The sequence below is a fragment of the Sciurus vulgaris genome (assembly GCF_902686455.1).
Source record: "Sciurus vulgaris genome assembly, chromosome: 16".
Lineage (NCBI taxonomy): Eukaryota > Metazoa > Chordata > Mammalia > Rodentia > Sciuridae > Sciurus > Sciurus vulgaris.
The window spans coordinates 3,498,721-3,510,933 of NC_136477.1; the positions used below are offsets into that span (position 1 = coordinate 3,498,721).

Below are 12,213 nucleotides of genomic sequence, written 5' to 3' on the forward strand. Positions count from 1 at the left end.
GTAGGAGCCACTGCAGGCAGAGGGCGCGGGCTGGGCCGGGGGAGGGGCTGTTTCTGTGCCTTGCTGGGGATGTCCCTAGGGCAGGACAATGGCCAAGGCCCACCGACACCCCCACGGCCTAGGGGTGCTAGAGCTGGAGGTGTAAACAGAGGCACCCCTCCTCCTGCCAAAACAGTGCTGCTTCTACTTTACGATATTCTTTAGATTCCTGAGAAGACAGCGACCATCAGTTAAATAATGTATCTTTTTAAAAAGCCTCGCTTGGTGGTATGCAGAACCAACCCATGAGCTCCAAGCCCAGGCCCACATAGGATGGGTGCTATTTGGAAATTAGGGGTTTAGCTGTACCCCTGTGGTTGAGAGGGGTGCTGGGGATCCCCCAAGGTGGCCGCTTCCTCTCCCCCAGCTCCTTCCCTATTGTGGGGTCCTTTGCCAGGGGCCAGCACCTACCTGGGGTCTGGAAGTTGATGCGCCGCATCTCCACGGGGTCCTTGGGGTGGTGGGGGGCGAGGTCTGCGTTGTTCAGCAGGCACTTGGTGCGGGGCTCCGAGTCCTTGCGCTTGCTGCACGGGGGCAAGCGGGACAGTCGCGTGAGGGCCGTGTGTGTGAAGACACAACGCGCACACGCGAGATGCACGGCAGGAGGCGGCTGTACGCGTGCTTGGCCACATGTCAGGTGACCCTCCCGTGGGCAGGGCCGGTCCTCACCTGTCAGGCTTGCTGCTCCCGAAGCCAGACACAGGGGCGGGAGGGAAGGAAAGAGGTGAGGGCCGGGCCACCAAGGGCTGCGACCGGCGGCCCTCGGCCCCTCGGCTGTGGTCTCCTCCCCTGGCGCCCAGCTCCACCCAGACTGTCTCGGCACGCCCTGGGTAAGGAGGCCGCCCCGCCCGTGGGGCCGCGGTGACCACCGCACCCGGGTCCTGCTGAGTCTCAGCCCTGCCCCCCCAGGCTGTGTGACCTTGACCAAGCGGCTCCGCCTCTCTGAGCATCAGTTTCCCCATGCGAACCACAGGGGCCTCTGGTGACGATGCTGAGCTGACCCCCCTCTGGGAGGCCCGCTGCTGGGGGAGCCCCGGGCCTCACTTCTTGTAGAGCAGAATGGCGATGACGATGCAGATGATGAAGACCACGGCCAGCACCGGCCCGATCACCCAGATGAGCCCCTCCTCGCCGTCCACGATGGGCTGCGGGTCCGGGTTGTCCAGCTGGAAGGGGTCTGAAAAGGGGCTGGCCGCGAAGGTCTGCGGAACGGGAGGTGGAGCCTCAGTGCCCAGCGCCCGTGCCTGCGGCCTCCTGCCCCTCCAGCACCGCCAGACGTCGGCTCGCGCCTTCTCCTGCCGAACTCCTACCCACTCCTCAAAACCCCAGTTCCGAGGCCCGTGCCTCCCTGAGTCTCCCCGGGGTCCCCGCACTCACCGGCTCGCTCTTCTGCAGGACCGCCAGCACGAACAGCACGTATCGGTGGCCGGGCTCCAGGCCGCGGTTGTCGAAGCCGCCATACTGCTTCTGGTCCCCGGGGTGGAAAACGGAGGGCAGCACGGAGAAGCGGGCGGCGATGTAGGGCCTGGGCGCCTCCAGCTGGCGCGAGTGCCGCAGGCTGCGCCGCTGCAGCCTGGCCACGTCCTGGATGAGCTGTGGGCACAGAGGCGCGTCAGGGCGGGGACGCGAGCCCGCGGGGCCGGGATGGACGTGGGGCCCGGAGGGACGCCGCCCTTACCTCCTCCAGGTCCATGTCCTCGGGGCTGCCCAGCGGGGTCAGGAACTGGCCCCCGCGAGACTTGCGCAGGGGCACCATTACGATGAAGTAGTTCCTGTGGGGCCGGAAGGGCCGTCGGCCGCAGGGCCAGCCCCAGCTGCCCAGCCCGACTCGGCCACCCACCCTCCGGACGCAAGGCTGACCGTGAGCTCCCGTCCTCCCTCCCTCTCCTCCGGGGCCTCCCGGCTTCCCTCCAGTCTAGAAGCCTGAGCCCCGACCTCCTTGGGGGCCATGCCCGGTGAAGGGTCAGGCAGTGGGGGTGTGTCAGGTGCTGGAGCAGACACGGGGCCTCTCCTGACCACGGCCGCGAGAAGCACTGAATTTTTAGCACAATCTGTGAGGTGGGGCTGGTGGGGTCCAGGTGGGGTCTCTGTTTACAGAGAGGCCCAGAGGGCGGGGGCCTCGTCCGGTCACACAGCGGCAGTAGGGGCTGGCGGGAAGGGGAGCGTACTGCACGGGCACGGGGCTCTGGCCGTCAGGCAGGTACACCACGATGAAGCCGTCAGAGGCAGGCTTGGGGGCCACGCTGGGCTTGCTGCTGAGCAGGTTGAAGGCCGTCCAGGCGGTGACCGTCTGCTGGAGGCCGCCCAGGCTGCTGCCGCGGTTGGTCAGCACAAAGTTGTAGAAGGTGTGGGGCTTGAGGCGTGTGATCAGCTTCTTCGTGGTTCTGCCGTCCACGTCCAGCGTGAGCCCGTTGTACTGGATCTGCGGGTGGGACTGGCTCAGAGCCCCCACTGCAGCCCCTGCCTGCGGGACCCTGACCCCAACATAGGCTCTGGCCCCAGACTGGCCTGAGCACCAAGCATGCCCCGACTGCTGGCTGAGTCCTAACACCGAGTGCCAATCATGAGACCTCACTCCTGCTGATCTGTAGCCCCAGCCTGGGTCCCGGCCCCAGGCTGAAGCTCCACCCCAGGTGAGCCCCAACCCTGACTGGGTCCTGATCCCGACTGAGCACCAATCCAGACTGAGCACCAATCCTGGGCAGAGTCCAACTCAGAGTCCAATTCTGACTGAGCCTGGATCTCAGGCAGAGCCTAATTCCAAGTCTCAGTTCTGACTGAGCCTGGATCCCGGGCAGAGCCCAACTCCGAGTCCAATCCTGACTGAGCCTGGATCTCAGGCAGACCAAGTCTCAGTTCTGACCAAGCCTCCATCCCGGCAGAGCCCTGGACACACTCAGCAGCGCCCCAGCCCCAGGGCTGGCTGCGCACCTTGTAGGGCGTGGGCGAGTTGTAGTTGTCTGGAAACTCCCAGCTCAGCAGCACCGAGGTCTTCATGATCATCTTCACCTTGAAGTTCTTGGGCGAGACTGTGCCGCAGCAGCAGGGGAGAGAGCAGAGGAGAGGCAGGTGAGAGACTGTGGAGGGCGGAGGGGCGGCCCAGGCGCTCCCTGTCGTGGCTGTGCCTGTGCCCACGGCCTTCCTGCCTGGCCCTGGCCCGGCCCTGCCTGCCCTGTCCCAGGTCCCTGCTGCGGAGACGGCGGTGGCTGCGGAGAGAGGGTGGGGGCGGCGGTGCCAGAGGCTGTCCCACCTGTGCCAACGCCAGCCTCGGGTCCGGCCTCGCTCGAGCGTCCAGGAGGAAGCAGAAAAGCGGCCACTTACCTGGGGGGGAGGGGGGGGCGGGCACGAGGCCCAGTCCGGCTCTCCGAGCGCCTACCTTGGTCCCGCAGGAACGTGCGGTAGCGGACAGGGGGGCTGTAGGGGCCGGGGCCCCTGCGCGTGTGCGCGCGCACTTGTAGGTCGTAGGCCGTGTCGGGCTTGAGGCCCTGCAGCGTGAGGACGTTCTCGGCCCCCGGCTCGGCCGCCGCCGGCAGCTCAGTCTCGCGGGCGGGGCCCAGGGCGCCGGCCTCCCGCACGGCCACCGTGTACTTGACGATGGCCCCGTTGCGCTCGGCGGGCACGGGCGGCAGCCAGCGCAGCAGCACAGTGCCGGCAGAGGCGTTGCCGGCCGCCTCCAGGATCTGCGGGTGGCCGCGGGGCGCGTCCTCAGGGATGCTCAGGACCTCGGCCGCCTCCTCGCCCAGGCCGCCGCGGCTCCGGGCCGCCAGTCGGAACACGTAGGTGGCCCCCTTGTGAACGCCGGCCGCCGTGTAGCGGTCCTCGGAGGGCGCGAACTCCAGTGTGGCCAGGGGCGGGGCGTCCTGGCGGCCGAACTGCAGGCGGTAGCCCAGCACCTGGTCCTCCGCGGCGCCGGCGGGGGGCTCCCAGCGCGCCAGCAGGCTGCCCTCGGGGGTCTGCTGCACCGACAGGGTGGGGCGGCCCAGCACTGCGGGGACAGGGCAGGTGTCAGGGCCCGGAGCGCAGGCAGGGTCTCTGCTAGGGGTCCTCACGCGCCGCCCGGCTGGCCTCGAGCAACCCTGCCCCAGTCTCCCAAGCAGTGGGACCCAGGCATGCGCCAGGGTGTCCACTCTTAAGTGCGTCTCAGGAGGCCTCTGGCTGGCAGAGCTGAGTGGGGGCTGCGGGGAGATGGAGGAACCATGTTCCAAGGAGAGAAGGGCCGGTGCCAAGGTCCTGGGGCAGGACCGTGAGGGGCGGTACAGGCAGAAGAACTGGCGGAGGGCTGAGAACACGACCGGCAGGCCCTGGGGAGTAACTCGGGCACCTCAGGGACCCTGCTCCCGGTCCCAGCCTGTGTAGGCACTGGCGACCCAGAGGTGCCAGGCTTGAGGAAGAGGGGAGGGAGGGGGCTCCACCACCACCCTGGCGGGCGTGCTGCCCTCAGCTCTAGCTGGACGTCCCGGGGGTCACGGGAGCACCCTGGAGGAGGCAGAGACAGGCCACAGGGTCAGGTGGCACGGAGGCCCTGAGGACATGCGGGGCGGCCAAGGCACGGAGTCTGCTGGCACTCCACAGACCCACAGCTGTCCCCTCCCCTTGCCATCCACAGTGGCCTTTCTCCCTATTCAGCTTGAAACAGGAGGACACCCAAGCCCCTGGGGCTGACGGGAGGGTCCTGGAGGAGCCGCTGGGAGCCGGGGGCGGGAGGGGACCGGCACCCGCACAGGCGCCCAGCGGAGGCGTGGGGGGCAGCGGCCCTTCCGCAAGAGGTGCAGGCCCAGCAAGAAGCTCCGCAGGGGAGGCCACCCCGCCCCAGGACCCTGGCACGTCGCCTCGCACCTGCTCCCTTGGTCACCACCACCTTGGGTTTGCTGCGGGCGCCGTCGCCCTTCATGGTGTAGGCGGCTACCGTGATGGAGTAGGCAGTCTCGGGCTGCAGGTTCGTGATGACCATTTCCTGCAGGCAAGGCGGGGGTCAGCGCCACGCCTGGCAGGACAGCCTGCCCCAGCCCCTCCCGCAGCAAGGTCCAGCAGAGGAGGCAGCCTGGGCCGCAGCAGACGTGCACACAAGCACATGCAGGGACCCGGCTCCCAGGGCCTGCCGCACCCAGTCGCCTCTGCTGGTACTGGCCACCCTCCCCTGTGGGCACCCTTCATGGCTCCCACTTCCTGGGGGGTCAGAGCCCAAGTCCTCCCTGCTGCCCACAGGCCCTGCGCCACCTGCCTCCCTCCTCTCTTCCCAGCGACAGGGCTCCTCACTGTGCCTCCAGCTCGCCAGGCTGGGTCCTGCCCCAGGGCCTTTGCATGGGCTATTCTATGCCTCTACACTCCTGGGTCTGTCAGGCCCTACCAGCTGGTGAGCACCAACAGAATTTTTTGGGAACTTTGTCTGCCAGATGTGGAACAGCGATCACTAAGCACCAAGCTGGATGGACTCTCAGTGGGACAGACCACGTCAAGGGTGGGGCAGGGAGCACTGGAGCCGGCCCTCTCCTGCCCATTTGCTAAGCCCCGCCCTCTGGGCGCCCTTCTGTGCGCAGCCATAGGGGACCTTCCTGGCGGGATGTGGGCACAGGGTCGGCATAGACACCTCGGCAGAGAGCACTGATGCCAACGAGCTGCCCAGAGCGCCGACGTCTTGCCCCTGTCCCCACGCAGCTGGGGGGTGTGTGCCTCCAAGTCTCAGTCTGGCTCACACCCAGCTCCCCTGCTGGGCTGATCCCCCCAGGGAAGGAGGGCTCGGCCCCCACAGGCTCCAGCACGCGGCTGGTGCTCAGGAAGCCGCACCTGAGGAGCCAGGCAGACCCGCGCACCCCCACACCCCGCACCAGCCAGCATGCACACAGCACAGCAGGCACGCCTGGGGGTCGGGCAGCAGGCCGGCAGCTGGCAGGGGGTCTCCTGCCCTGCCTCCCGCCTCCTTTCCAGGGCTTGGTGGGAGGGGCTGAACTGGCCCCAGCTGGATGCGGAGGCACACGCCTGAAACACTGGGAGGCTGAGCCAGGAGGATCACGAGTTCAAAGCCAGCCTCAGCAATTTAGCAAGACCCTGTCTCTAGACAAAATATAGAAAGGACTGGGACGTTGCTCAGTGGTTAGTGCCTCTGGGTTCAATCCCCAGCACCCCCAAAAAAAACCTTTTGGGGCTCTTAGCAGAGCCATCAATTGGGCAGAAAGAGCCCAGATGGGGGGCAGTGACTTGCTCCAAGCCACACAGTGACCCTGCTCTGCTCCGGAGCCTCCCAGGGAAACTTGGGGGTGTCAGTGGTGGCTCTGCCGGGCATCCTTCCTGCGCTGGCGCTTCCCAGCGCTCACAGGCCAGCAGTGACGGGCAGCTCAGCCACAGCGCAACGTCCAGGTAGCAGAGCTGAGCTGGTGCGAGTGGGCCTGGGTCTGTGGTGAAGACCCAGGAGGAAGGAGCCTGGAGTGGCGAGGGCCCCAGCAGCGGGGAGCCCCCAGGTGAGGCGCGCAGGGTCAGAGCCTCACGTCTGCCTGGCGCCACGTGGGCGCGGGGGAGGAGACCCTCTGCCAGCGTCACAGCGCGCACAGCCGCTGGGCTACTTACGTATTCGGCCGTGTCATCCGTCTCCCACTGAGCGGGAGGGCGGCAGGGGAGAGAGGAGGGAGGTGAGCGAGGCCCGGGGCGAGGGAAGCGCGGAGGACAGTGCCCGCCCGCCCCAGCCCCGGCCCCGCCCACCTGGGCATCGGCCAGCATGACGTCTTTGATGCGCGGTGGCCCGCGGGCCTCGGCGCCCTCCATGCGCACGTAGTGGACCTGGTAGCCGCGGATCTGGCCGTGCTGCCGGCCGGGCGCGGGCGAGCGCCACAGCACGCGGATGGCCGTGGCGTTGAGGGCCTCCGCCTCCACCTTCCGCGGCGGCGCGCTGGGCACTGGCGGGCGGGAGGGGAGGGGGGCGAGCGGGGCCGTTACCCGGGGCCGGCCCTGCCCCGGGCAGCGACACTGCCCGATGCCAGGATGCCGCAGGGCCACGGGGCGCAGAGCGCTCACCACTGCCCAGGAGGGCCCGGCCCTCGCCCGCCCTCCCGCGACCCCAGGGGCCCTGATGGCAGGCCCCACTTACAGAGGGCAGGGAGGCCGGGCTTGGCCCTGCTGCGCTGCCGCCCTCAGGGCTCCCCACACTGCTGGAGGGGACCCCGCCCTCAGGCACCCGTCCCCGCTGGGCGGGGCTTGGGGTTCTCACTTCACAGGTGGGGAAACGGGCTGGGAGAGGTGACTCCGTGATCAGCAAGCGTCAGCGCCAGGCTCTGAACCAGGCGGTTGGGCTGCACCGCCTAAATACTCCAGCAGGTGGCTGGTCCACTTGGCACTGAGGATCTTTTTCTGTCTGCTAGCCCTCAGCACCTTCGTCCCACCCACCCAGTAGCTTCCTTTCTTCCATGTGCACAGTTCCTGCCACCGACTCTGAACTAAGGCCACCACCTGGTTTTCCTGCTTAAAATTTCCCAGCCTGTCACTGGCCGCAGTGGGACTATTTACACCACGGAAATTGGCCAGTGCTGCAGATCAGCAGGGTCACTACTTCCTAGCCGGACGTCTCAGAGGGAGTGGCACGTGCTGGCTTATGCCAAGAGTCCAAGACTTGGGTTCCTGAGGTGACTGATTTCTGGAGCACCTGTGTGCCAACCCCGGAGCCTTCTACCTCTGAGTACCCCATTTCCATGGCTCTGCCTGCCTGGCCAAAGTTGTGGGCTGCCAGCTGCTCCTGCCAGGCACAGCCCGCGGGTGAGCACTGCTTGGCTAAGGCTGCCCAGGCCTGGAGCCACCAAGTCCCAGCTGGGGGACTGGCTGCTTCGCGGCTCCCGCCTTCTGACCGCCAGCCCAGCTTTCCAGAGATGGCGGCTCCAAGGCAGGCGGGCTGGGGCCTGCGGGGGTCCGGGCCGGCTGGTGCTTACCGTCCTCGTCGGTGCGGACGACCACGGGCGAGCTCTCGGGCCCTGGTCCCACCTCTGTGTGAGCCACAGTTGTGATACGGTACTGGGTCCACTTCTCCAGCGCTTCCAGCAGGATCTGGGTGGTGGTCGGGGGGATGCCGTTCACCTCCTTGGGTTCCGGGTCCTCCGAGCCCAGCGGTCGGTAGCGGACGCTGTAGCCCACCAGGGCCCCGTTGTGTGTTTCCGGCGGCGGCGGGCGCCAACTTACCAGAATGGCCGTGGAGCGCATGCTGGTACATTTAACGTCTTGAGGGGGGGCTGACGGTTCTATGGGGGAGAGCGTGGGGGGGGAGGTGGGATGGGCGGGGAAGGGGGCGGGGAAACAAAAGATGGGAAAGAGAAAATAAAAAAGAAGATGATAACAAACAAAACAGAACCGAACCAAAAAGAAGTCGGACCCAAAAGAAGCGGGTGTCAACCAAAGGTGAGATGGGCGGGTGATGGGCGGCGGAATGGGCGGGGCGCTGGCCAAGAACACTGCGCTCACGTTCAGGGCCTGCCTGCCTGGCACACAGTAGGTCTCAGCACAGGGAGCAGGGGTGTGCATGTGGCACGCACAGTGCCAGGCACCTGCGGGGCTCCGCGGACAGGAGACACCTGTTTTGATTTTACTTGCAGCACTGGTGGGTGAACCCGGGTGGTGGGTGAGCCACACCCCAGTCCTTCTCTAAAAGCCAGTTATGGACACTCAGTCTTGGAAATTGCTGAGACTGGCCTTGAACTTGGGCTCTTCCTGCCTCAGCCTTCAGTCACCAGGATGAACGGGGTGTTTGTCCACATATAGCAGAAAACATCTGTATACTGAACACCCACTGTGTGCCAGGCACCAAGCCAGGGGAAGTGCAATAAGGCCCCATCTACTGGGCACCCACTGTGTGCCAGGCACCAAGTCAGGAGAAGTGCAATAAGGCCCCATCTACTGGGCACCCACTGTGTGCCAGGCACCAAGCCAGGGGAAGTGCAATAAGGCCCCATCTTAGGTACCTACTGTGTGCTGGGCACCTACTACATGCCAGACACCAAGTCAGGGGAAGTGCAATAAGGCCCCATCTAGTGGGCACCCACTATGTGTCAGACATCAAGAGAGGGGAATCTCATTAAGGCCCCATATACTGGGCACCTACTATGTGCCGGGACCTACTATGTGCCAGGCACCAAGCCAGGGGAATCTCAATAAGGCCCCATCCACTGGGCACCTACTATGTGCCAGGCACTACTATGTGGCAGACACCAAGCCAGGGGAAATCTCAATAAGGCCCCATCTACTGGGCACCTACTATGTGCCAGGCACCAAGCCAGAGGAATCTCAATAAGGCCCCATCTACTAGGCACCTACTATGTGTCAGACACCAAGTTAGGGGGAGTGAAATAAGGCCGCATCTACTAGGCACCCACTATGTGCCAGACATCAAGTGAGGGGAATCTCATTACGGCCCTATCTATTGGGCACCTACTATGTGCTGGACACCTACTATGTGCCAGGCACCAGGCCAGGGGAATCTCAATAAAAGCCTCAACTACTGTGCACCTACTACGTGCCGGACACCAAGCCAGAGGAATCTCAATAAGGTCCCATCCACTGGGCACCTACTATGTGCCAGACAGCAAGTCAGGGGAAGTGCAATAAGGTACCATCCACTGGGTACCTATTATTCGCTGGGCACCTACTATGTGTCAGGCACCAAGCCAGGGGAATCTCAATAAGGCCCCATGTACTGGGCACCTACTATGTGCTGGGCACCAAGCCAGAAAAATCTCAATAAGGCCCCATCCACTGGGCACCTACTATGTGCCAGGCCCCTGACAAAGGCTTCACAGATAACAAACACCCTTATTTATTGAACACATACTATGTGCAAGGCATGGTACCAAGGGCTTCAAATATTTTATGGTAAAAATACAGTGGCAGATTTTTATGGGCCAAGCATGTGTTCACTGAACATGTGTGACCATGGGGACCAAGAGCTCACTCCCCTTAGGGCCCCACTTGGCCTTACTTGGAAAATAAAATCAATGCCCATGCGTTGAGCACCTACTGTGTGCCAGTTAGCATGCTGAGCACTTTGGAGAGTGATGACAGTGCCCATTTACTGGACACCAAATGTCGGGGAGCAGGTGTGCCAGCTCCCATGGAGCCTATTGTGGGTGCTGCTGTGCCCCAGCACTGCGCTGAGTCCACCGCGATCAATGGCAAGTCTCATTTACTGAGCACCTGCTAGGGACCAGGCATGCCAACAGTCCTCTGAAGACGAGCAGCAGGTAGCATTTACGTAGCACCTACTGGGTGCCAGGTACCCTGCTAGGAGAGTTAGAGGAAAACAGGAACAGCTCCCACACATTAAGCACCTACTATGTGCTAGGTGCTAAGAGCCTTAAACAATAAGAGCTCCTACACATCAAGCACCTACCTACTTAGCCAAACTGTGCTCAGAGTGTTACTGTTTAATAGCTCATAACTATTAATCACCTACTGTGTGCATGGTTTTGTGCTAAGCACCTTACATAAAAATACTAATGGCTGTAACTTACTGAGCACCTACCAGCTGCACTCTGTGCCAAGGGCTTTGCAGGCAGCGACTACAGCACTCGCCACATGAGGCTCTTGCAGACTGACGGGGTACTAGCCTGAGCACCTGCTGGGCACCTAGCCCAGGCCAACTTCTTATAGCAAGTGCCACTGATGAAGCTCTGACCGCGGGTGTGCCAGGCGGTATCAGAGGCGCGGCGTGCAGTTGTGCAGCCCACACCTTGGGTGCCTGGCACCGGGTTCTGCTAGTCACACACCGCTGGCGGCTTCTGCCGAGTGCCAACTTCCTATCCCCCACCATTGCTGTTCCACATCTACGTTTCTAGCAGCCCTTGTGGAGCACCTACTGTGTGCCTGCAGTGTTAGCTCAACAGTAGTGCTTGTTCCCATGGAGTAGCGTCTCCACCTGAGTCCCTGCTGGGCCACGCTGTCACTGGGGCGACGGGCGACACCTCCCCCGTCCTGCACTTCCAGTCCCCTGGACGTGCTGCCCGCGAGGCTGTCCCCGAGTGGCACGGCTCGACCCTTGTGGCCACGCAGGTGGCTGTGGCTGTCCCCACCCCAGCCCTGGGCTTTAGTGGGCAGGGAAGCTGATCTCAGAGACCCCGGGGGGCTGCCATCATCGCTGGTTATGACCTGCTAGTAGACCAGCCCCAGGGCACGTTCCCATCGCCTCTCTGAACATTCTAGAAGCCAGGGCGGGCCCCAATTCACAGGTGAGGGAACAGCAAAGCAGGCCCTGAAGCAAGGCCTCGCTGCCCTTGGCCGTCTGGCTGAGGGTGGCTAGAGCCACTTGGAGCTGCCCAGGACTCTGGCCTGCCTCACCTGCAGGGAAAGGCCACTCCTCTGTCACGGATCTGGCACCTACGACCACAGGGACATCCTGTGCTGGGCTCTGAGGTCCAGAGGTGGAGCAGGGCTCCCGTCTGCAAAGGCGCTGTGCCGTCCCGGACCTCAGAGGCCACCCCACAGTTTAGGTTAGTGAGAACGCCCTCCAGCCTCCAAGTGAAACACGGGAAACCCTTCCTCTGAAGCTAGACCTGGGGTGGGTGCCCCTCTCCCATTTCTTGACCAGTCACCCCAACCCAAAGTGCCCAGGGGAGTCAGGCAGGAGCAGAAAAACCAACCAGGGAATGTACCAGAAGGAATGGATTTGCTGAGAAAGGGGGAGGAAAGATAAAACCAAAACCATAATAAAATAAGAAACGACGGTGATGGTGGTGATGATGAGAAAAACCATAATAAAAGAAAGAAAGACGCCGTCCAGAAAACTCCCAGTCTGTTACCTACCTTCCACTCTTCACCTGCTAACTTACAAGACTTTCTTACGAGGGAGGCGGCGCTGCGCTACAGGGCTGGGCCAGGCTCTGGTGGGCCTCGGACGCAGTGGCCCGAGGCCTTGGAGGCGGGCAGGTGGGACAGTGTCTCAGGAGACCCATGCTGAGCATCTGACCTCCACCTACCCTTGTGCTCAGACTAAGGAGCCCGCAGCCCCGGGGGTACGCCTGGCCCTGAGTCTCTGCTGCTGCTCCTCTCGGGCCCCACCCGTCTTGGGGCAAGAAGTGGGGAGTCCCTTCCCCCCACTCCCTGTCCTGGGCCGCCCCGGAGGTTCGCATGGCTGGGCCGAAGCCGCTTTCTAGGCGACCGTGGAGGCCGCGTCCTTCACAATCCAGCCCAACCTGCGTGATGTCTCAGGAA

The 12,213-nt window shown here is 63.8% G+C and overlaps 1 protein-coding gene across 13 annotated transcripts in view; it reads right to left on the minus strand.

Annotated features, from left to right (window-relative positions):
- The window catches only part of PTPRS (protein tyrosine phosphatase receptor type S), a 70,562-nt gene that overhangs the window by 8,025 nt on the left and 50,324 nt on the right, over positions 1–12,213 (minus strand). For 4 of the 13 annotated variants that reach the window (XM_079116288.1, XM_079116283.1, XM_079116291.1 and 1 more), the window contains 12 exons: positions 7,950–8,255; positions 6,733–6,926; positions 6,601–6,627; positions 4,876–4,993; positions 3,416–4,024; positions 2,971–3,068; positions 2,208–2,461; positions 1,718–1,811; positions 1,417–1,632; positions 1,084–1,241; positions 709–720; positions 451–563 (listed from right to left, as the gene is read on the minus strand). In XM_079116288.1, the coding sequence (XP_078972414.1) occupies positions 451–563; positions 709–720; positions 1,084–1,241; positions 1,417–1,632; positions 1,718–1,811; positions 2,208–2,461; positions 2,971–3,068; positions 3,416–4,024; positions 4,876–4,993; positions 6,601–6,627; positions 6,733–6,926; positions 7,950–8,255 (2,199 nt within the window). The remainder of the gene's footprint in view (positions 1–450; positions 564–708; positions 721–1,083; positions 1,242–1,416; positions 1,633–1,717; positions 1,812–2,207; positions 2,462–2,970; positions 3,069–3,415; positions 4,025–4,875; positions 4,994–6,600; positions 6,628–6,732; positions 6,927–7,949; positions 8,256–12,213) is intronic. The other 9 variants (XM_079116289.1, XM_079116292.1, XM_079116293.1 and 6 more) reach the window with 6 other exon arrangements.